The sequence below is a fragment of the Megalobrama amblycephala genome, linkage group LG12 (genome assembly GCF_018812025.1).
Source record: "Megalobrama amblycephala isolate DHTTF-2021 linkage group LG12, ASM1881202v1, whole genome shotgun sequence".
NCBI classification, from domain to species: Eukaryota; Metazoa; Chordata; class Actinopteri; order Cypriniformes; family Xenocyprididae; genus Megalobrama; species Megalobrama amblycephala.
The window spans coordinates 20260479-20286140 of record NC_063055.1 but is presented as its reverse complement, the minus strand read 5'-3'; the positions used below and the strand labels follow the sequence as shown (position 1 = coordinate 20286140).

The window sequence follows — 25662 nt, the reverse complement described above, 5'->3', positions numbered from 1 at the left end:
TCACATTATTGTTCACAGGCATCCACATATCTTGGGTGAGCACGTATAGGCCTGGCTAAGTACTGACATGTCACAACCATAAGCTATTTTTACAAACTAGTCCCTAGACTTTTTTTTTCCACTGCAAAGAACTATGAATATGTTTGGCCCACTGTGTCGCTTTCACATGATTCTATCAAATACAGTTTTAAAAACAGAAGCATCTGATCACTGTACTCAACAAAACTGCAACACTAAGCTTACAATTTCTAAAACACAGTTTTTATGTGAGTGGACAGTGTCTCCTTAAAGGGATAGTTCTGTCATCATTTACTTGCACTCAAGTTGTTCCAAACCTGTATTAAGTTGATGGTCCCCATATTCTTCAAAATATCTTCTTTTGTGTTCAACAGAAGAAAGAAATTCATACAGGAACAAATTAAGGGTGAGTAAATGATGACAGAATTTTCATTTTTGGGTGAACTATCCCTTTAATGCTAGCCCATCATCCAACACAAGTTTTCAAACATTATTTTGCATTTAATTTGTGGCTGCATGCCAAAAACTCTGCAGGCTGAATGCCAGACGACTGGAAAAGAAGGGTAAAGAGTATCATGAGAATCCTCATAGATCTGGCTTTTAATAATGTTGTTAAATCGGTTCCTCTGTGCCACTCTGCCCTGGATTTTTTTTTAAAGGCCAAGATCATTACTTGGACATGGGAGGCAAGCTCAAGGCCAGCATGGAAGAAAAAACCCAGAGCATTTTTCACAGGAAAGGACGTCAAGCTGAAGTGTCTCATTGGTGAGGAATTCTTACAAGTTTCTCCAGGGAAGGAAATGTTGATTGTAGATGAAATGCAAAACTCTACATTACCTCATTATAAATGCATCTGCCAACAAACACTTTGCACAAGAAACTTGGAAGGTCATATATGAAAGAAAAACCCATTTGTATTAATTTGCAAGACTTTGACTCCATCGACAAAGATTAGCTTGAATTTAAGCAGTTGTATCAATACAAATTAGACAGATGTGTTCAAGAAATACACTCTTTATTGCACAAGGCGCCCATTATAAGAAGTCACCCTTTTTTGACATGAGCAATAATGCCTTCATCCTTATTGCCATCAACACCACAAAGCCTGACTAAGAGAACCTATAAATAGGAGATACAGTAACATCAGCTTCTGTTTTCAAACTAATTTTTTACTACACTCTCTTAAAGGTGCCCTAGATTCAAAAATTGAATTTACCTTGGCATAGTTAAATAACAAGAGTTCAGTACATGGAAATGACATACAGTGAGTCTCAAACTCCATTGTTTCCTCCTTATTATATAAATCTCATTTGTTTAAAAGACCTCCGAAGAACAGGCGAATCTCAACATAACACTGACTGTTACGTAACAGTCGGGGTGTACGCCCCCAATATTTGCATATGCCAGCCCATGTTCCCAACATTATGAAAGGGATTACACATCTGGATGTGCACAGCTGAATCATCAGACTAGGTAAGCAAGCAAGGACAATAGCGAAAAATGGCAGATGGAGCAATAATAACTGACATGATCCATGATATCATGATATTTTTAGTGATATTTATAAATTGTCTTTCTAAATGTTTCGTTAGCATGTTGCTAATGTACTGTTAAATGTGGTTAAAGTTACCATCATTTATTACTGTATTCACGGAGACAAGAGCCGTCACATTTTCATTTTTAAACACTTGCAGTCTGTATAATTCATAAACACAACTTCATTCTTTATAAATCTCTCCAACAGTGTAGCATTAGCCGTTAGCCACGGAGCACAGCCTCAAACTCATTCAGAATCAAATGTAAACATCCAAATAAACACTGTACTTACGCGATTAGACATGCTGCATGACGAACACTTTGTAACGATCCATTTTGAGGGTTATATTAGCTGTTTGAACTTTTTTTATGTTGTTTAAGGCAAGTGCGAGCTCTTGGGGCAGGGAGCACGAGATTTAAAAGGCCACACACCCTGAATCAGCTCATTTATAATGATGCCCCAAAATAGGCAGTTAAAAAAATGAATTAAAAAAAATCTATGGGGTATTTTGAGCTGAAACTTCACAGACACATTCAGGGGACACCTTAGACTTATATTACATCTTTTAAAAAAAAAAAGTTCTAGGGCAACTTTAAAAATAAAGGTTCCAAAAGGGGGGTTTTGCAGCAATGCCATAGATGAACCACTTTTTTGCAATGGAAAGGTTCCATTGATGTTAAAAGTTATACAAGGAACCAAAGGATGCCAATAAAGAATCTTTATATTTTAAGCCATTGAAGTGCAATACGTAGTGAAAGAGAACTCATTACAATATGTGCACGCTGTTTCTATACAATGGTTTCTGAGAGCTGCACACATGAAGCCAGTGCTCACAGAGCATGCGAGTCTTGAACGGAGTTCTTTTTGCCGCCTAATTGGGCTTGAACATTTAAATACACATCCTTGTGCATCAAAAGTATCCTTGTAAACACAGTCATTTATGTCTTTAAACGCATGTGAATCAGTATATTGGATCTGTGCATTCGGTCTTAAAGTGACAGCAGCCTAATATAAGTGCAGTCTTCTGTGTCATTAATGTTAATCAAACTACAAAAGAGAAAATCTCTCACTGCTCTTGACTGAATCACTTTTGTAACTTTAATAAGAATGAATGTATATTTAATTTTGCACAGTGAAGACTGTGCAGTGTTTTTTATACTTTTGACTACTTTATACAATTTATGTAGCCTAGTTATATAGTATATTATTAACTATTTTTCCTCTATGTTTGTGATTAGTTTCTTTGTTCTTATTTTAATACTGACTGTTTACTTGTCTTTAGTAAGCTTTAGAGTTGTTTTTTTACTTAGGCTAGTAAAAAATTATTATTATTATTATTATTATTATTATTATTATTTGTGATACTGAAATTGGTGATAAGAATTATGAAATTTCAATGGAATCAAACATTTTGATATCATAAATGCCTTAATTAAGGCAAAAAATAACTACATTGTGACATATATTGTTATTGTGAAAAAAAAATTACTCATATCGTGATAAAAGAGTTTGGTCTTATTGCCTACCCATATTTGTTTATTTAGCATTTTTCAACAATAAAATCTAGGCCCAGTTGAAATCTGCTGGCTTTTCCCCCCTCTCATTTTATGTGTCGGGTTTGATTCTTTAAATCTGTAGAATGGATTTACATTCCCAAAATGTGTTAAATGTAGCACAAGCAAAATCAATCAGCAAAAATATTAAATACACAAACACTCAAGGGCCATCCGATATGCAGAACTTCATGAATGGCTGTGAAAATTTCTGTGTAATTCTGAAAGTGGATCTCATTCCCACTGACATTCGGAAGAAAAGTCACATCAGACAGACTAGAGTAGAGAAATCATGTCCCATAGCGCTGTGTTTCTGATCTTCTAACTCATAATTCAGGTTTATAGAATTAATTTAACCATATACCCTTTCCAAAAACATTTCCCACATTTATAAGCAGACATTGCTGTCAGTTTTTAAGTGGCACTCTGGGAAAGTGGCTTGGTTCCAGAAAGAACTCAGAGAATTTGAGTGTTGCTCTCTTAATGCACTCAAGTCACTCATCTTGGTCTTGAGAAGCAATGGATAAATGGACAAATAAACAATGATTTCAAGAGCATAAAGCAGAATTATTTAGATTCAAATCCCCTGAATGGGAGTCCCAAATCTTTAAACCCAACCCTGACCGTAACTCAAACTTCATACCTGACTCTGATAAAGCCAGTGGCCCTGCTGTGGGGTGAAGATGGATTCGGGCTGGATGACACCGGCTAAAGCCCCAAACATTCCTGTTGTCTCTGTGGCATTTTGGAGCAGGTTGCTGGCAGTGAGCCCTGCCATGCTTTGGGGGGCTTCCCTGTGCTTTGGCCGAGGTAAACACAGCAACTACACAAGCTAATAATAAACCTCAAACACCACAAGCCAATCCTGTTTCTCAGAACAGGGATCTATCCCACTGTCACCTACGCACATAATAACCCCAGTCAACCCAGGGTCATAATCACCTTCGCAAACACTTGGGTTCACAGACATTCACACTTACACGCTCAGACACTCACACATACTATATTTCAAAGACTAACATAAACCATAACTCATAGCTGGGTATACAAAACCTTTAAAACACTGAAAAATAGTAGAAGAAACAAAAGTTGACTGTTAAGGTTTCCAACCACATATGCACAACAATTAAATAACCTATAATCATTTTTTTTTCTTAATTTTGAATAATTGTTCATAATTTACAACCTAACAAACCTCTTTGGTGAAATATTTTGGTTGAAAAGAGAAACTGTATTTTAGTCAAGGGCGTAGTTTTGGTTTGAACATTTGGGGGGTTGGCTCTTAATTGATTATGGATTGTCATCTCTTGGAATGTCTGAAGGCCAGGTTTTTCCTATCAGTCATCATCAGAACAGAACATTTACACATGGGGAAAACTGATTGTTTGGTCAATAATTCAAAGATAATTCAGATTTTAAAGCTCTTGATTCTAACTTGTCCTAATGAAAATTAACCATAGTTCTTGTAATTTATAACTATTGCATTTGTTACAATAAGGCTATAATTACAGGTGAGACCATTGATGGCTCCTCTTTAGGCCAATGTTGACTTTTTTTTTTCTTTTATATGTTGATCTACCAATAGCAACCTACACATTTAGAAACTATACATGCTACAGTTGTACTTTAAATTTATAGTGAAAAATACATTATAACAGATTATCTATTATAAATTCTACAAGTTAGTCAATTTACCACAATAAATACAATAAAACGTGATAAATTCTAGTATGGGTGGACATAAGCTTTATAATTTGGTGCAAGATGATGTATTCTCTTTTCATCATTTTTTAGTTTGGACATCGTCCATCGTCTTTTTAGTTTTAGTTTATCTTTTTTAGATAATGTTTGACTTTCTCTATTGCATTTTCAAGTTGTAAATTCTCAAAAGAATTCAAATGGGTCGCATATTTTATCACTGGCATTGCGTTTATGACATTAATTTGAATAGGATAATCTTGTACCATATTGATAGAAAAATACAAAGAGAAAGAAAATATATTCCATTTTTTTTTTTTTTTTTTTTTTTTTTATCAACAACATGAAGTGCATTAAATATTACATTACGTCAGGGTTTCCCAGACTGGGTTCATGATAGAACTGCAGGGGTATGCAAGTTAAGTTTTTAAATCATAAAAATTAAAATAATAATAATAATAATAATTTTAAAATGAAAAAAAAAAAATCCAAATATCTATTATATGTAAATATAAATTAATTTAAAGGATTAGTCCACTTTCAAATAAAATTTTCCTGATAATTTACTCACCCCCATGTCATCCAAGATGTTCATGCCTTTCTTTCTTCAGTTGAAAGGAAATTAAGGTTTTTGATGAACACATTCCAGGATTATTCTCCTTATAGTGGACTTCAATGGAGCCCAAACGGTTGTAGGTCAAAATTACAGTTTACAGTTTTACAAAGGGCTTTAAACGATAACAGACGAGAAATAAGGGTCTTATGCAGTGAAACGATAGGTACTTTTCTAAAAAAAAAATACGAATGTGTATGCTTTATAAAACACAAATGATCGCAAGTGCTTCTGCTTTCTGTATTCTTCAAAAAGCTTAAGCTCTATGTCCTACACCTTCCCTATTCTACTAACGGAATGAACACGGCGGCAGTTTCGTTTTATCCGTAAGTAGAACATGGAAGGCGTAGGACATACAGCATAAGCTTTTTGAAGAATACGGAAAGCGGAATGGTGGAAGCACTTGCAAGGCGATCATTTGTGTTTATAAAGCATATACAGTTGTATTTTTTTAAAGAAAATGACCAATCGTTTCGCTAGATAAGACCCTTATTCCTCGTCTGATATCGTTTAAAGCCTTTTGAAGCTGCACTGAAACTGTAATTTTGACCTTCAACCGTTTGTAGACCATTGAAGTCCACTAAAAAAAAAAAAAATCCTGGAATGTTTTCCTCAAAAACCTTAATTTGTTTTCAACTGACGAAAGAAAGACATGAACATCTTGGATGACATGGGGGTGAGTAAATTATCAGGACAATTTTCATTCAGAAGTGAACTAATCCTTTAAATGATATAAAACATATTTTATAATTTCTTGCATAATGCAATGATATTCATACATTTTTAAGTGTAAAAATAGTTTTTGGTCATACTTTTTGTATATTAAACTTCAAAAATGGAGAGACTGATTGTGGAAGTTCAGAAACACTGGCAATTATGACAAATCCCTCAAATTCCACTTGGAAAGCCATTAAAAGGATGCCGATTTGCTGTTTGTTGTGTTGCGCAGCATTTTCAATTTGAAAAATTGAAAAATTGTTGCATTGCGCCTGGTTGGGACACTGTTAGGAAAGCCCAGCATCCTGACAGTAGGGTGTCATGAAGAACCATGCCTCAGCTTGCTGAAATGGCACAGGTTGGCACACGCCACCAGGTTGTGTACTAAATATACCTTGCGGAGGAGACTGTAAGTGTGTGTGTGTGAGTATGTGTGTTTCTATTTGTGTGTGAATACTTTCTGATGGATTATACAAAGTAATGGGGCTGCACTGCAGAGACACCTGCTAGGTTTTGTGTGTGACAGTTTCTGAGAACTGAGAGCGAATTCATGTCAGACTTTGACCTGTTGTGCCGCTGCGCTTCTGTCAGATGGGTGGGCAAAATAGTATTATAAATGTGTCTGCATGCAGCTGTGCCTAGAGTCTTTCATTATATAAAGCAATATCTCTTCAACAATGCCACTGTATCTTTTCGAGCACGGTATTTGACCGTCATTTGCGAGCTGAATGAGGAAAAAATGCTAAAGCTTTTGTGTTTGAGAGATTTGACTTTTAAACTTCAAACATCTGCCTCGCTCTGCTTGCATCTCTTTGTGCCCCGCCGTGACACATCCCCCTGCAGAGGGGATGATGGGTAGTCCCCTCTCTAGGGCATTAATTGGGAGATGAGGCATGCTGGTGCCAGATTCAAAACATACACAGGAAGACAGGAAGTGAGAAAGTGAGAGAGAGAGAGAGTGTGACATGAGGAACAGTAAGAAAAGCGAGGAAGTAAAAAGCCACTCAGAAGCTCCACAAAGCATGAAAACTATATTCCACAGACTTTCTAGAAAACACAAACATGCCTTTTAAATGAAATGAAAAACAAAAGTTTCCATATTTAATGCATTTATAAAAATGTAAAGGTCCCGTTCTTCGTGATCCCATGTTTCAAACTTTAGTTAGTGTGTAATGTTGTTGTTAGAGTATAAATAAAATCTGTAAAATTTTAAAGCTCAAAGTTCAATGCCAAGCGAGATATTTTATTTAACAGAAGTCGCCTACATCGAACGGGACTACATCCCTCTACTTCCTTCGTTAATGACGTCACTAAAACAGTTTTTTGACTAACCTCCGCCCACAGGAATACACAAGAGTTGCGTTTGTAGAGTGTGTTTGTCGCCATGTCATCGAAACGCTGTTATTTTCATCCCGCAGTCCAATCACCGGGTCTGATTCCGGTGATTAAAATTAAAGACATGTTTACAATAACACTGAGCGCGTGCATCTCCACGTTATGGTAAGAGGCGTGACCTTTCCGGGACCTTTCCGCTAAGCTGTTGTCGAATCACAACACAGGAACCACTGGCACAATCAGAACTCGTTACATATTTCTGAAGGAGGGACTTCATAGAACAAGGAAGTCATCAGCCCGTTTTTATGACAGTGGAAACAGCGGTATACAGATAAGTAAATTATGTGAAAAATACTGTTTTTTTACACGCGAAACATCAACACATGTTATATTGCACACTATAAACACAATCAAAGCTTCAAAAAAACACGAAAAACGGGACCTTTAAGTGTCAAATGTGAATGCTTTATTTTTTAAGACACTTTGATCATAAAAGTTATCATCTAAGATCAGGGTTTTGAACCAGAGGTCCATACAATAAAAACGTCATTGGGGTCCAATGTTGTTTTAGACATTTTATTATATGGACAAAAACATTTAAAACATTCTTCAAAATATCTTCTTTTGTGTTCCACAGGACAAAGAAATCACATATCCCTCACATATCCAGGATAAAAACCTCTGATCTCTGAAGACATACGCTAAATGTTTCACGTTTCTGACTGAGTGGTTGTATCTTTTAATGTGATAATGAGATGTATAATAATTCTGATCACCTCTATGCCACATTTTATTATTAACAATGGAGCAATGTATGTTAAATACTGCTAGTTTTGTTATATCACACCAGTAATGTATTGTTTACTCAGAAAAGAATGAATAAATAAAAAGATGTGCGTACATGATTAAAAAACTGGAAAAAAAAATTCTACATTTCTCACCTTTATATGACAGGTGCACTCGGGGTGTTGTGCGGGCATTGCCATGACAACCCCAGACACACAAGCTCAGGATGAGAAGCAGGGTTTGCATCATGTTCATGATAATGGCAGCAGTTTACCCACCGAGATCTGCAAGTGTGAGAGAGACAGAAACAGTTTGTGCGTTACAGCTTGAAACACTTGAAACTTTTATTAAGTAATTATATACATTTCAAGATAAGTTTCAATTTGTTTCCATAAATGTGGCCCATAAAACAAAAGCAATTTCAAGAATGCTCTTGTGTTGTTAGCATAGAAGCTCCCACACTGAAAAGCCCTGCCCCAAATTAGGCCTGTTTTCAAGTCACTGAAAAGAAAAGAAAACAAAGCACAAAAGGTGTCTGGTTGGCTTTTCAATATTTGACTGAAATGTTTCAACACAGTAGCACAGGGGTGTAAGTTTCTATGTCTTTTCTCAGAGCATTTACAACCATCCACAGTGAGGACTATAAACAGGCCAGTTAAATCACAATGTTGAGATATTTAAACACAGCAGCTCAAATTATCCAAAGGTACATAATCTTGTTTTGTTTTTAGCTTTATATCTGGGGAAAAAACACAAATATCTGAACTCAACTGGCCTTTTCCACGAAAATAGTGTTAAATTGTGTGGGAGAGGGCAGCAAGTCTTTCTGCAGTGGGGACACTCGCCCAAAAGAGATTAGAAAACTATGCAGTCAGAGAGCAATGGTTTCTTAAGTATGTCTGCCAAATCCTTCCAGCTACGGCAAATCCATGTCACACTGCCTTGCTTTAAATCTTAAACTCTTACTCCTGGGCAGCAGGGAACGGCAAACCTACTGTGAGCCTCCGTATCTGAAGAAAATCACCCTGGTCTGAGGTACTAAATATGGCGAGCACGTATCTATGCAAGCTGTGTACACAGATTTACATGCTTAATGAGGGATAACCGTAACAGGAATGCAAACACTTGCGAGCATGTTTTATAATGAAAATGCTCAAAGCTGCTGAGCTCAGAACAATGCTGATTTATGACACAATATGTCAATGTCTTTAACTCAATTTAAAGTGGAAATATTTGATTTAAAGGAATATTCTAGATTTAATACAAGTTAAAGGGTTAGTTCATACAAAAATGAAAATTCTGTCATTTATTACTCAACCTCATGTCGTTCCACACCCGTAAGACCTTTGTTCATCTTCAGAACACAAATTAAGATTTTTTGGATAAAATCCAATGGCTCAGTGAGGCCTCTATTGCCAGCAAGACAATTAAAGGTCCCGTTCTTCGTGATCCCATGTTTCAAACTTTAGTTAGTGTGTAATGTTGTTGTTAGAGTATAAATAAAATCTGTAAAATTTTAAATTTTTAATTTTCAAAATTTTGCGTTTGTAGAGTGTGTTTGTCGCCATGTCGTCGAAACGCTGTTATTTTCATCCCGCAGTCCAATCACCGGGTCTGATTCCGGCTCAAATTGATAGGGTAAAATTAAAGACATGTTTACAATAACACTGAGCGCGTGCATCTCACGTTATGGTAAGAGGCGTGACCTTTCCGGGCAAGGTTCGCTAAGCTGCTGTCGAATCACAACACAGGAACCGCTGGCACAATCAGAACTCGTTACGTATTTCTGAAGGAGGGACTTCATAGAACAAGGAAGTCATCAGCCCGTTTTTATGACAGTGGAAACAGCGGTATACAGATAAGTAAATTATGTGAAAAATACTGTGTTTTTTACACGCGAAACATGAACACGTTATATTGCACACTATAAACACAATCAAAGCTTCAAAAAAACGGGACCTTTAACACCTTCAGATGGCCAGAAAGATATTAAAAATATATTTAAAACAGTTCACGTGAGTACAGTGGTTCAACCGTAATGTTATAAAGTGACGAGAATACTTTTAAAAAAACTTTAACAATATCTAGTGATGGGAGATTTCAAAACACTGCTTCATGAAGCTTCGGAGCTTTACGAATCTTTTGTTTCAAATCAGTAGCTCGGATTGTGTATCAAACTGCCAAAGTCACATGATTTCAGTAAACGAGGCTTTGTTACAAGTGTCATAAGTGTTTCAAGTTTCAATGGTTCACCACTGCGGGGCGTGACTTTGTCAGTTTGATACGCACTCCGAACTACTGATTCGAAACAAAAGATTCGTAAAGCTCCGAAGCTTCATGAAGCAGTGTTTTGAAATCACCCATCACTAGATATTGTTGAAAAGTCAAAAGTTTGGGTGCACAAAAAGTATTCTCGTCACTTTATAATATTAAGGTTGAACCACTGTACTCACATGAACTGTTTTAATATGTCTAGCTTTCTGGGCACTGAAAGTGTTAATGATCTTGGTGGCTATGCAGGCCTCACTGAGCCATCGGATTTTATCAAAAATATCTTAATTTGTGTTCCGAAGATGAATCAAGGTCTTACAGGTGTGGAACGACACAACGGTGAGTAATTAATGACAGAAATTTCATTTTTGAGTGAACTAACCCTTTAAGATCAATCTACAGCAGCTTATCAATGTTGATAACCATAAAAAAGGTTATAAAGAAACACAATAGTAATAAATGGGGCCAATTTTAGGAGGATTTAAAAGCAAACATGTGAAGCTAAATATTTAATACTAGCACTTATACTACAGTTCAAATGTTTAGGGTCAGTAAGATTTTTTTTTTTTTTTAACGAATTTTATTCAGCGGGGATGCATTCAATTGATAGCAAAGCGTTTCACATTGTTACAAAAAAAATCTATAAAAAAAAAAAAATCATGGTTTCCACAAAAATAATAAGCACCACAACTGTTTCTGTTCAACACTGCTCAACATCAAATCAGCATATTAGAATGATTTCTGAAGGATCATGAAGACGGGAAAAACATTAAAAAATATATAAAATATAATATAAAAATATTTTAAAAAAATAAAAATATATTAATATAGAAAATAATATTTCACAACATTACTGTTTCACTGTATTTTTGACCAAACACATCCTCGATAAGCATAATTCAAAAAGCATTAAAAAAAAAAAAAAAAAAAAAAAGCGTGAATTCATTTTTTGTTTTGATTTTTATGATCATTTTAGGATTTTTGGCATTACATTATCATGGCAATGAGGTTGAAGATGATATTTAATAACTTTACACAGAAAAGGTTAAAGTTATAATTATATAACTTTACACAGAAAACACTACTAAGGAATTATTTCACACTAAAATCATGTTAACCCCTATATTGTTTACATCTTGATTGAAACAATGAGTATTTTAACACTTATGAATTGGCCCAATTCACTTCCATTGTAAGTGTCTCGCTGTATCCTTGGACTGAACCTGGAATAATCTTTTAAAATAATTAGTGTCACCACAAAAGTACACCATGTATACTATGCTGTTATTTAACAGGTTTGTTGTGGTTCTACCACTAACGGCATCTTCGCTGAGGAGGTTTTGTAACACGCTATGAAGTGCTGTACTTTGGCCTTCTTCCAGGTTTAATGACACTTTTCAGTGATGAAAAATGACAGAGGAACAATAGCCAAAAGACAGCACATGATAAACGTACTGAAGTATCATGAATTTGGTCTGGAGAGCAGAAATAGGCTTTAAGATATTTGAGTAAGCATTGGGGTTCGGCACAACTGATGTCTGAGATTCATAAAACAATAGCACTGCTGAATTCTCCACTGTCTGCTACCCTTGAAAGGCACCAGAGGGAATGACCAATCTGTGAAGATTTCAGAAGATTAAAATCTGGCACAAACACATTATTGTCATCATGTCAAATTTATCTCAACAATCCAGACACGCAGAAAAGGAGAGCACTCCCACATTATGTCTGATTTGCTTTCTTTCGACTGACTTGTTTTGTATACATATAAATATAGGCCTACCCAAAACATTACAAAAGAAGAGCATTAATTAATACTGAAATATAACATCATTAGCTGCTGTGTTATGGAAGCTACTTTGAAACTGTAGTTTGTCAAGCTACATGTAGTTAGCTACACTAAAAACTACTAATAAATCAGATATATACATAATTCTATAAGGATGAAAGCACTGAATATCATTTGAACAATTAAATTTACACTATACAACCAATAAAAGAAATAACAGTCAAAAACAAAAAACACAAAAAGTATAATTTTGAAAAATTATCAGAATATTTTTCAGAGAGTCTCTTTTTTTTTTAAAGTCACCATTTCACCCGATTTCACCAATCAAAATTCTCAAAAACTCTTATTTTTCTATGGAATATCGCAGTATTTATTGGTGTTGTCAAAAGTACAGACTTCGGCACCAAGTCAGTACTAAAATTTAAAAAATGTGACAATACCAGCATTTCCCCCAGCATATTGAGCGGATTCTTAGACAACTCTGTTAACAACTCATTGTTAACACGTTCAACAAATATGTCTGTGATTGTTTATAAAGATCAACGCTCCAAAAACATGTTGTAAATTGACATGTTTGACGCTCTTCACCGAGCGCTTACACAGATAGACGCCTGCTTTCAAACGCTCCCGCGTGTATCAGCAGGCCAAACCACAAGTCCATCTCAATTCCCGATGGACAAAACCAAGTCATTTTTACTTGTTGAGTAACCGTTTCATTCGGATATATATGTCACAATTGGAAAGAAAAGACTATTTCAACATCCGTTTTTTTTTTATGCAGACCTTAATTGGTCATTTTAAATGAACCAAGTGAATTGAATCAGACTTCCCAAATGCTTTATGAGAGTCAACATTTTGTTCACACAAGAATGAGTACATTCACGTGTACAGTACAATATCATACAATATTACAAAAATACAGCTTGCTACTTGGAGAAAATACATGGTTACTTGAACAGCGACACTATTTTGAAAACAGCTAGAGTAACGCTACTGAAAATTGTAGTTAAATTAGTAGTGTCACTACTTTTAGTAACCCAACACTGATTATCTGTAATGATACACCGCTTCAACTTCTCCGTTTGTTACAGTCCATATGGGAGTGCAATTCCAAACAATCTGCATCATGCTTTTATTTCTGAACCTGAGGGAGTGCATCTTTTATTTTGAGATGCACTGTAAATGTGAGGGTGCAGTCATGGGTGAGCCCCGTAGCCTAGAGAATACCTATCGTTAAGAGTCAGCACATGTCTGCTCTCTAATTATATGCCTCAAGTGGCTACAGGGGTGTCATTATCACTGTGTGTGTGTGTCTGCATAAGTGGGCCACACCTGCACATGGAGCAACAGAATGATGAGGTTCTTATAAAACGGACACGAAGCAGAGTAAATCTGGGAATAAGCAGAGGTCAAGGACAAGGGTGAGGCAATAAAATGAGCAGCAGAGGATGAGACAGACAGCAGGGAGGATGAATTAGATGATGTCTGAAAAAGGGGAAAGAAAATGTAATCATAGATAGACTTGACCAAAATCATTTTAAGAAAATGTCATCTGAACAAGTAACACGTCTGCCACTTTTGTTCTGACCAATTGAGAAAAAAAGCATTACAATCGTGCTGCCAATGGTGATTAAATCTAACGATCGCTTAGCTCATATCACGTCAAACCGTGCAAATTATTATTATTGTTATACTTTGTTCAACATCAGCATTGCGTGACTATGTATTTAGTGTGTATTAGCGTTACCTGTAGATTTCAATTTCTGTAGCCACTCCGCAGTCTGAAGTCTTTTGCTTTTGACTACGGGTGAATCTTCAGTTTTCACTGATGATTGTCATTTGGACCTTTCTGGATTACAATCTGTCATCAAAATGATATGTTTAATTATTTCAGCTGGTGTGAGAAAAGGCTATAAATGATCCATCACATGCCATATAGCCTACTAGCTGGGACTCCTTCTTTATGTAAACAGACGTGAAGTAATGACGCAAAGATGAACGACTGCATGCTCAAATTTGCCGCGGAAACCCACCAGTACCGATTTTATAATAAAACATTATTACAAGCTTACCGTTGTGAATCGGGCTAAGGTCTGGCTGGTTATGTACTTGCTCAGAAACTGATTTTGGATCATTTTTAAACAAAAAAAGGTTACAGACTACAACTTTAAATGAAATTAAAATAAACTTAAACACAAAGTTGTGCATGGTTTCAGAAGACTTAGAAAATAGTCATTTTTATATACATTTTTAAAATTGTTTTTTCTGTAGTGTGTCATGTCAAGCTCTTTATTTGAGTAGCATGGAGAAAAGTGTAAGAAGATTCTTAAAAAAAATTGGCATTTGTGATCCACTGAAAAAAATAGCACAAATCTGGATCAGCAGTAAATTATAAGTAATAATGGCATAGTTTATTACTATTTGATCTAAATAATTATATTTTCAAAATGCAGTTATTCAGAAAATCAGCATAAATCTGTTCAGTGTGAAAACAATTACATTTAATCAGTTAAAAAGTATGATTTAAACATGGCCAGCTGTGAAACAAGCAAGATTAAAACAATTTTGATTTATTGATGATAATAAATATATAAACCTGGTTACTGTGTGTTTGAAAAACATATTCAGTGTATTAGTTCTTTACAGAAATCTAAATTTTAGTTTCATTTATGCATGACTGACAAATATGCACCACATTAAATGTATTAGTTTGTTTATGTTAAAATTGTGTAATCCAAATGGATTTATATGCAATTAAAATATAGAATTTTAAGTTTAAGCTTAAATATCTTTGTGTGTAAATAATGATGTTTCTGGTGAACTATTCCTTTAATGAAAATGAACAGCAAAAAGAGAATAAAACTATAATTTGGCAAAGACCCTCTCTCACCCTCTGCACTCGTTTCTGTCCCACTCTCTAACACTATTTTTCTGTCTCCAGCTGAGCTCCTCTTCAAGTGGAAATTAGTTTCCATGCAGAAGGCATGAATACAGAAAACCAATAGCGCAGCGCATTTACCATTAAGGAGCCTGGGTATGTGGAAACAGTAGGTCATGGGGCGACCTGACACAAAGGATTCTGGGAGACTTTCCCTCAATGATTCAACAGCAGTGGCTCCCTCCTGCTGAACCAATGTCTGCGTTTTCACTCACAGGACCCTTTAGAGAAACTCTAATTGACAAATAAGAAAGCATGATTTAAAAAATCATGCTTTTGCAGGGAGACATTATTTAGAAGTCATTTTGAATCTAGAAGTAAAACTTAAGATGAAGGAGAGTTTGTAAGTCAATAAATTAATTAAAAAAAAAAAAAAAAAAAAACACAGACCTCTTTAATGGGCCTCCAACAAAGAAAGACTTTTAGCAGGGGGAGCCCCAATGAATAAAGACAAGATTGATCACATGACCAACACCCTGCATGTCCCCCATTATTAAAAAGAATGTTAAATCTCTGTGAATTGGTTGTTTTTAATCAAAACTATACAGCTAAGAATTTCAAGGGTGCATGTCTAACAGCTCATCTAGTCAGTCAAAATGATCTGAGAAAATTCAAAACCAAGCAGAAGGCCATTTCTGAGCTCTGAGGGATTGTCTAGAGCCGATAACACTGTGCCATACATTCCTCTACAGAAGACAGGCCATTTCTCAATTCGAAGACTTGATGGTCTTCATCAGTCTTCACAGTGACAGAAGACTCGTCCTTACATGTCTGTCCAGTCTCCTCTTTGACATCTTTGTCCTTTGATGTAATCTTTTTAGAGCTCTCAACCAAAAAAATGTTTGGTTTAGGTTTATCATGTTTATTCATTGCAATCTTTTTTTTCTTGGTTCTCAGTCTCAATTACATAAGGAAACCTGATGATCTTCATTTGTTTTGTTACATCTCTCTTGTTTATGTACTTGGTTTCGATACCCAAAAATGATTGAAGGGTTCTAATGGCTGACTCCATCTTAAATTTCTAGATTGATGAAACCAGGAAAACCATCTCTACTTCTGTGGGTTGGATTACTGTGTGCTTCTCATGTGATGAAGACGCCTAAAAGCCAGTAACTCACTACAAAAACAGTCACAGCTGAGAGCTTCAACTGAGACTCACACTGTGCTTTTAAACCACAGCGGCCAGCAACCTTTAACCAAAGACACACAAAACACAATGACAGCATCGCTAAAGATGGATGATCAAGCCAAATCATGCATGCCAAGAAAACCAGAAACACAAGCTGCTCAAAAAAAAAAGAAACAAGGGATGAGTTTTCATTTGATTTTACTTCATTTGCTCTGCTTTTTCAAGGATGTGGTTAATTTTCCATTAGTCACTCTTTTTCATCCATAAAACTTGTTTTCTACTTGATATTAGATGCTTTATTTCTGGTAAATGATGCAACAAAATGGGTGGAAAACTGCATGAAGGTGGCTGTTTGGTCTATCGGTTGTGGGCAGTCACAGATTGCATATGTTTATCTGGGCCACCTGATCTCCGGAGGCAAATTGAGAACGACCCATGGGGAGAAATCAGAGAGGTACGATCAGAGACTATTGTCGTACTGCTGCATTTTAGCCTGGAGCTGTTAGTGTCTGTCAATGAGTTCCATCTGCAAAGAATAATAATTTTGTGAGTTCTTCTCTGAGGTTTTGCTCTAGTCATTAAATAAATAGGCCTATATTACAAAACAAGAGTTCATAAACCAATTCATATTAAAGGTGCCCTAGAACTTTTTTTTAAAGATGTAATATAAGTCTAAGGTGTCCCCTGAATGTGTCTGTGAAGTTTCAGCTCAAAATACCCCATAGATTTTTTGGGGCATAATTAGAAATGAGCCGATTCAGGGTGTGTGGCCCTTTAAATCTCGTGCTCCACGCCCACGGAGCTCGAGCTTGCGTTAAACAACATAAAGTTCAAACAGCTAATATAACCCTCAAAATGGATCTTTACAAAGTGTTCGTCACGTGTACCTCGCACTTTCAATACAATTTCCATTTTTTCATTGAGCAAGTGTGTTCATATAGAGGTTTTCATGGGACAATTAAATTCAGATTTAAAATCCAAAGAGACAAGATAGTCAGTGACCTGACGTGTCCATGACTATCAGTCACTCGCATGTCACGCCCATGCTCACATCCGCGCTTTATCCAACATTCAGAGAAAGGTCAAGATGAGTTCAAAGCGGCAAAAAACCTTAACTCCTTTTTAATGATTTATGTCAAGTAGTGCAAGTTGCCAGGGCATGTGGTCATTGTGTTGCATTGATGAATATTTTCTCTTGATGAATAATTAAGACTGCTTTGCAATAAAAATATTAGCTACCCACGCAAACATGCGATTATTTTCAGCGTATTAACTCTTTTGTAACATTTATGGTCACAGATACAATATCAAAGCCTTTCAAATTAGAATGAAGATGATGTTTGTTGATGTTGAATTCAGATTTTCATGCAGCCACTACATATGTTTAGATGAGGCAATGTTGTAACTTGCATGCTTCAGCAACGCTGAATCTAATACTAATAGAAGTGCTGACTGTTTTCATTTTATAAATAAAATACTTACTCACAGCAGTCCGCTATAATAACTTATAAAGCTGTTTTAGTAGAGTACTCCTATTATATCATGAGGAAATCATGTTTAACCCTGCCTTTTTACATTATAATTCAACAGAAAAAGCAGAGAGCTGAAATAAAATTGTCCACAGTATCACTGATATGCAGCATTTAAATTTAGGAAGTGATATGCATTTATGTTCTTATATAGGTTTTAATTTATAGGGTTCTCTATGGTTCTCTAATGGTCTAATGTCTTTTTTCTGCATTGTCAATGGATTGAACAAGAGGCAGTCTAGAGTTGTAAGGGCAGGAGAGAAAACATGATTACACACAAAAAACAAAAGCAATTTCACAGGTGAGAAGTGAAAAATTGGCTTTTAAAAATACCTTCTATAAATTTTTACATTGTAAAAATAATGATAACATTGAATTGTGCAAGGAATCGCATGGAAAAAGTCTTTATTAATCAATCTGCTCCTGTAATAATAATTTGTGTGAAAAGGAACAAAAGATGTTGCTGTTTTACTGCCGCTAGTGTTTATTTCAGCTGGAAACTGTAGTGGGTTGTATGTATAGGCACATTTTTGGAGATTTGAGCTATTATAGAGTAAAACAACATAACAGGTCTAAAGTAATTCATGCGTGTAGATAAACCACTCTACTTTACTCTACCAAAGATATATGGCTACATGACAAGCTGAAACTCAAAATCTCTGAAATCCCCTCCAAATCCTCAGGCTACATTTCATTCTCCTGTGAAGAAAGTGAGAATCAAAAGCATATTCTACAGCACAAACCTTGCATTACCTCTAGGCCTCTGAGGATTTTGTAACCACTTTTCAGTAAATCTGAGCAAACAACAGATGGATGGAAAAGAAGGAGAGAAAAGTAACAAGAGCTTTAACCTGAGCAATTAAACCACTGAGGTGGAGAAGCAAAGGTGAAGCAGTCAACCCTATCACCTCTCAGAACGCAGGCTGGGTGGGGCTAATGCGGTTTGCTGTCAATGTTAGCGCTCATTAGCGTGACGCATTAGCTCAGCAATAGAGCTGCCACTGACTCGGAAAACAGCCCCCAGGGGCTAACAAGTGTACAAAAGGGTCAAGAGGGTCATGTTTCAACATCCACCACAGAAGAAATACAATAATCATTTACCAGGAACTCAGACTTTACTGTTAAGTTTTACTTTCTACCTTCCCTGCTGAAAAATAAACAGCTTGAACTATCCTAAGCTGGTTTGCTGGTTTTTACTGGTTTAGCTGATCGGCAAGCTGCTCTCCTAGTTGGACTAGAGCCTAAAACCCCCCAAAACCAAGCCAGCAAGCCATCTTATGACTTGGTTTATGCTATTTTTTTCCCCAGCAGAGTTGCTACCAAATTTAAAGCTAATCCACATATAAAGGCTTGTTGTCTAACATACTTATGTTTTGGGGAGATTTATTACTAAAGGTTTACAGTAATTTTAAGAGTAAATTAACAGTTCAGCATAATTCATACACTGTAAAAACATTTGTCAAAGTAATATTTACTTTGTGTTTTGTCATCTAATCAATTGATACAAAAATACTGGCAAAATGCAAGTTAAATCTAATTCATCTTGCTTTTTATTATATTACCAATGACTCTTTTCAAAAGTGGATGCTCAGACAGAACGTTCCAAAAAAAATTAATCTACAGGTAGCTCTTTTATGACTACAGTACAGTACAGAACGATTCAGGACGGTAAACCCTGATCCGGCTTGTGTTTCCACCGCCAACAGTAAGGCTTGGTTTATGCCGGAAAGTAGTGATCAACGTCACTTGATAGGCGTCACTTTCCCTTTGCACCCTTTCTTCACCAATGATACCCAGGAAGGTCTGCACTTCCTGGGTCGACCATGGTATATTGCTGTGTGCCCAACTGTGCGTTTCAACTGTAAATTAAAAAAATGGCGTCTCTAGTGTTGTCATCCCCCTTGTAGCATGTGCAAGTGACGATTCTCTGTCAGCCAATCAACGTTCTGCAGTGAGTCTAGTTCCACCCTTTAGGTACCGGACTACTGTCCTTGGTACCCCAATGGAAGGATCCTAAAAAAGTTGTAAGTTACAGTTTTCGTACCATTTGGTAACATTCACAACTTCTGACAATCGAAACGGAAATAATAGCATACGGAATACGTAAAATTCATATCAACAGTACATTGGGCCCAATTTTTACGAATTTTTGTGTTGTAGATAAGAAGAAAAAAGTACAAGTGCATACATGTAATGCTGTATTTTTGGTTTTTCATATACTAACCCACCCGTTGTAGCCTTTGATGCATGTTTTTTGTACCTGTCGTGCAAAAATGGCTGACAGCCAGCCCTATACTGGCAAGTGGCATAACAGATTGGCTTTCTCAGGGCCAGGTCTAAAGTAAGTTCATGTTGTGCGCTTAGCAAGCGAGGGAAGGTTTTCACAAACACACATATGCTCTCTAGTGTCAAGGAGCTAAGTGCATGCCACTGTTGAGGGAATTGTGGCCCTTCTCCAACTCTAATGTTGGCTGCCCCCTACACGAAGGTCCGGGACTGTGCATTTAAACCGGGTGGAGCAGACTGCTTTGGAGTCATTGGCTAAGCTTCACCACCCTTAAGAACCGGATTCAGCTCCTGTCTTCAAAGGCTGCTAAGCTCTGAACATCTTATCTGCGTGTCTTTGAAGTGACCGCTACACACAAACCACGGCGACATTTTTACCTTCACACATCAGCAGTGTTGTGCAGTCACCAAGCAACATGCAACAACCGTTTCCTCACACAATGAGAAAGAGCAGCGTGGCACATATTATAGGTTATCTCCAATGGAGAAATAATGAGGCACTAATTCAGAAATAACAAAAAAGGTGCTTTTACATCATGCAATATTAATGCACTCCATCATTCTCATGCCATACGCACACACATAAATACGCACATATGAACTCTGCCCGTCTCTCTTTTTAATCCCCACCACAATGCTCCCCTCCCCTCTGGCAAAACCAGATCCCTGAAAGTGGTGCTTGTGTGTTGTAATGTTACAAATTGAGAGCAGGAGCATTAGAAAGACTTTACGCAGAACGGGGCGAACAGCACATGGCCCTCCCGGTGCATACCAACACCTGTTTTGATGGCCTCTCTTCTTTTATTTACATGATAAACACTGAATTCCTCTACAATTACCCCACCAGCATGGCCTCTGCTATTCATAGCTGACAGCTGTTTTCCAGCATCAGGGGACCTCATGATAGGATGCAATGTTGTTATGCACTGCATCAAAAGAATAAAGGAGGTCTAATCCATTAGTGGTTGGTTTCAATGGCATTTTGATTTGTTTAAAATTGACTTTGCTTAAGGACCCAGGTTTTACATTGAAGATCAAATGACAATCCAAAGCATCACACAAAAGTAAACAAAAAATGTAATAATAATAATAATAATAATAATAATAATAATAATAATATTGCATGAACCACACATACACTAAAAATGGCTGGATTTAGCAGGCAATAATTCACAGAAAGTACCAAAATTGTGGTCTATGTGTGTGTATATATATATATATATATATATATATATATATATATATATATATATATATATATATATATATATATATATATATATATATATATAAATAAAACATTATTATTAATATTTTTAAAGATTTATTTGGAAGATGACAGTAAAGATAATCTAAATGCAACAATAGAGGAAATGAGCATGCACAATTAAATATCTAATATCAATCAATAAATAAAAATAAATAAATAAATAAATAAAATAAAAAATCAACCAATAGATGATATGGATTTATTATGCAATCATTCTGCAACCCCATCCAGATCTACGACTACCTTTTGAGAAACTGTCGACATCACGTCACATATGACCAGTAGTCAAAGAAAAGAAAGGGTTAAATTCTCTAGGTAACATGTTTCCATTTGTTATTTCTGGCATCCCTCATTCAACATTTGACTTGACATTTATTTTTATTCTTTTGTCACACCATTACATTTTCCAGATAGTCTGAGAACAACCAGACACTACAGTGTGACATTAGCATAGCATCACTGGACCAGATGAACGGCTGACGAACACCCGCATCTTTTTCCCCCCCAAGCCTTTTCATGCCCTTCTGATGTGATGACTTCATTTTCTTTGTATCCACTGTCCTCTCCAGCCAGAGAATAGATAGATAGTTTGGTTATCAGCGGACTCTCGCAGCAACTACCGTTGGTCTTGATTGGCAAAGACCCAAGAATCTTCAGAATGGAGGCTTAATTCTCTCAGGGCTGACAGCTGCAGGGATTAGGCACTCTTGCTCACTGTTATTGACGCCCCTGCATTGTGCCTTTCTCCATAAATGTGGCACCAGGACTGGGATGGGGTTGCTAAGGGGGGCTGAATAGGGGCGTCAGCTTTCTGAAGTCATGTCAGGTGCTTCTGCTTTGAAGCCTGAATGGATGCATTAAAGAACACAGAGAATATATGATATGATAAATATATGAAGACCAACAAAAATTGGGGAATCAGTAAATAGGCGTGACAAATCTCAAAGCAATCTGCATTAAGAAGACGTAAGGTGGACGCCTCCCATTTCCAACTTGACATCACTAAATTATCACTTGTGCCCCGTATTCCCCCTTCTACCAAACCCTAGAGTCCAGTCTGACCCCACTCTGACCCCCCAGCACCGCTGACGCTGTCATGACAACCGTCTCAAGAGGCTTGTTGTATTTGTAGAGAGTGAGAAGTGTATACATGAGTGCATCTCTCTCTATGTTTGTGTGTGTGTGTGGGAGAGAGAGAGGCACTTGTGACAAATGGGAATTTAAGTGTGTCATTTACGGAGTGAACAAAAAAAGCTAAATGAATGTCGAAATGCGCAAAAAAACAACATGAGGTAAAGATCATTTCCCTGAATTAAGACAAAATTGGGAGAAGTATAAAAGCCTTAATGTTTAAGTTAAGGGAAGCATAGAATATTCATTATAATAATTTCACTAGAAAGATTTTAGGGGATTTTAAATTAGTAAAACAAAAATTGTGTGAACTTCAGCAATGGTTGGTCTGAAAGTGAAAAGTTTGAAATGGCGAATGAATTAAAAACAAAAGGATATTAAAAATTTAAAGAAAGGCAGTTGCCCAAACATTGACAAGCACTGATGTCCAATAAATTGTTTGCGAATTATAGCTGATAAAAGGAATATTTCTGTTCTCATCATGACAAATGTTCCCCATCAAGCTCAAAACATTATGTCAACAGGTTTGTACAAGTATTAACTATCCATTTCTCTTTGGAATATGCCTGGAAAAGCATCTGTGTGAATATTTACGTGCCTTTAAGGGGCTGTTTATATTAAAAAAAAGATTCCCTACTTAATGTTTCAAAGTGTGTTAATCACAAAGACATCAGCTCTGAGTTCTCTCATTCTCTCTTTCCAAATATGACCTCATAATGTCTTAAAGGAATGCTGAAAATAGAACAAAGTGACCAATTTAGAATGCTTACTTCATTCTTTTAACATTATTATCATCTTCTTCATCCTCATGACAAGGAAAAGGAAAAAACGATTAAGAAAAGATAAACTTGAATGCATCTCAAAGACTTGTCAGTAACAGAAATATAGCGGCCTCAAAAAACAAAAAAAACAAAAAAAAGTTTAAGCATGTCCTTGCATTAAATAAAGCATAAAACTAATAGGAATTTATGAGAAGTAATTTTAACAAACATTTAGAAAGGATTTAATTTATAAAACAGTACATATACTGTTTAAAATTGAGACAAACTTCTGAAATGTTAGCGGAACATAGTTAACGTGATGAACAGCATCTGTGGTTACTCTACTAGGACACCTGTGTGAACTTGAGGAGAACAGTTTGGCCAGTTGCATAAACTGTTTGGACTAGTCTTACAAGTTAGTTGTCTCATTTTTTTCTTCAAGATTGTTCATTACCTTTTTTTTTTTTAAGTCAGTTACATAAAAAAGTACATTGGTCTAATTTGAATCCAAAAAGTAAGACTGATTAGCCCAAATAACTAATTGGGCATGCTAGTTCATACTAAAATAATTTTGAGCCCACTTGGTTTAGTAATCACAAAAATGGCTAAGTATCACTTTTTGCAGATGCCATGTGGTTTGATATTTTATCTAATGTTATAGAATTAAAATATTTCTAAGTGTAAAATAAGTGTCAACATAACAGTGAACACAATTATACATTTCCATCAATAATTAAAAGCCTTGAACTGACATGTTTAAACTGTCAAAATAAAAATGCCTGTATAAAAAAGATGGTGCAAGCAAAGGGATTTTAGTATGGACTGCACAGCTTCTAGTTAAGTCAGTGTATAGTATGATTGGCAAGATTAATATTTCACTAAGGCCTGTCAACAATACCAAAATAAAGGCAGATCCAGTGAACCCCTTAGGGCAAGATGGTTCTCAATCGATTTCAGACCTTCTTTCCTCGTCTGCCTCAATAACTGTTCAATAATTGATGAGACACAATCCACATGGATCCCAGAATTCCACTGTCAAGTCTTTCAAGCGGCAGGTCGGTTTTGAATGACTTCAATGGGTTGGTGAAAATTCTACACTGCTAAAACAGACCATCTTTATATCAGGGTCATCTGCTTTTAGAGCAAGATATTTAAAAAAAAAAAAAAAAAGAGCTGCATGAAAATACGCCAGAGAAACAACACAGAAGAGGCATTATGTACAAGGGCCAAGGTAACAAACAGAGAATTACCTTCAGAGAAATACCTTCATGTGATGCATTAAATGATTCAAACTTGTAATTGCACCCATGAACACATAAACCGAGTTACTAATCAATTCCTTATTCATCATCTCTGTCATGGCATAAAATAAATCATTCTTAAGTTTCCAAAGCAAGGACGTGAATGAAATACATTTTTTATATTTCAACTGCTGCAAGCAAAAGACATGAATTTCAAAACAGCTTTAAAAATCATAACCACTAAGAGCCTTTTCATGTTTTTCTTAGTATTTCAAGCATTGATGTTTGACTCCAGAAACCACCAAATGTTGCACAGCCAGGACAATATTTCAAATAAAGTTCACAGGCACTTTACAAATCGGTCAAAGAAGTGATTAAAGGTCCAAATAAACCACACATTCACCTGTCTTGAACTGTGTACCAAACTGCAAAAAAAAAAAAGAAAAGAAAAGAAAAGCTAAGTAAGCAATTATTGAAAATAGTAAAATAAAAAATATCTCCATCTGCTATTCTATGCAAAACTTAGTATTAAAAAAACCCACAAAATATAAGGACTAAGATAAATGTATCTGACATTATTTCAGATCTGTTATGTTTAAGATCCATAATGCATTACTTTTTTAGTTAGGGCTGTGAATGAATAATACATTGACCCGGAGAACATACAATGTGCATTTCCAAATGTCACCTCATTGTCCTCAAACATTGCCTGCTGAGTTTGTTTTAACAGAAAGTTGACAATTCCTGAGCAACTTTAGTGTGGGGGTGTAAAGTGGACAGTGAAGGCTGATGTGGGAACCTCATAGCATCTTAAAGACGAAGGACCCTGTGGACCACTGAGCCTGAAACAAAGGCTGTGAGCTGCTCACCGAGATACTGTAAGACTTGGTGAAAATTAAATATAATAAATGAAAGGTCCTTAAGGCACTTGAAAACTTATGGGTCCAATTTTGTAAGTTCCTCAGGGAACTAATCTTTTTCAAGGGGCTCCTTGAGAGTTTCATCAGTATATCGATCTGTGGAACATCAAATATCTTTTCATTTTTTACAGTATAGGCGT

General features: G+C 36.1%; 1 protein-coding gene across 2 annotated transcripts in view; it reads right to left on the bottom strand.

The window, feature by feature from the left end:
- sema3gb (sema domain, immunoglobulin domain (Ig), short basic domain, secreted, (semaphorin) 3Gb) overlaps positions 1–25662 on the bottom strand; it is a 42547-nt gene that overhangs the window by 16200 nt on the left and 685 nt on the right. For both annotated transcript variants that reach the window (XM_048209537.1, XM_048209536.1), the window contains exon 2: positions 8413–8541. In XM_048209537.1, the coding sequence (XP_048065494.1) occupies positions 8413–8512 (100 nt within the window). In that variant the 5' untranslated portion in view covers positions 8513–8541. The remainder of the gene's footprint in view (positions 1–8412; positions 8542–25662) is intronic.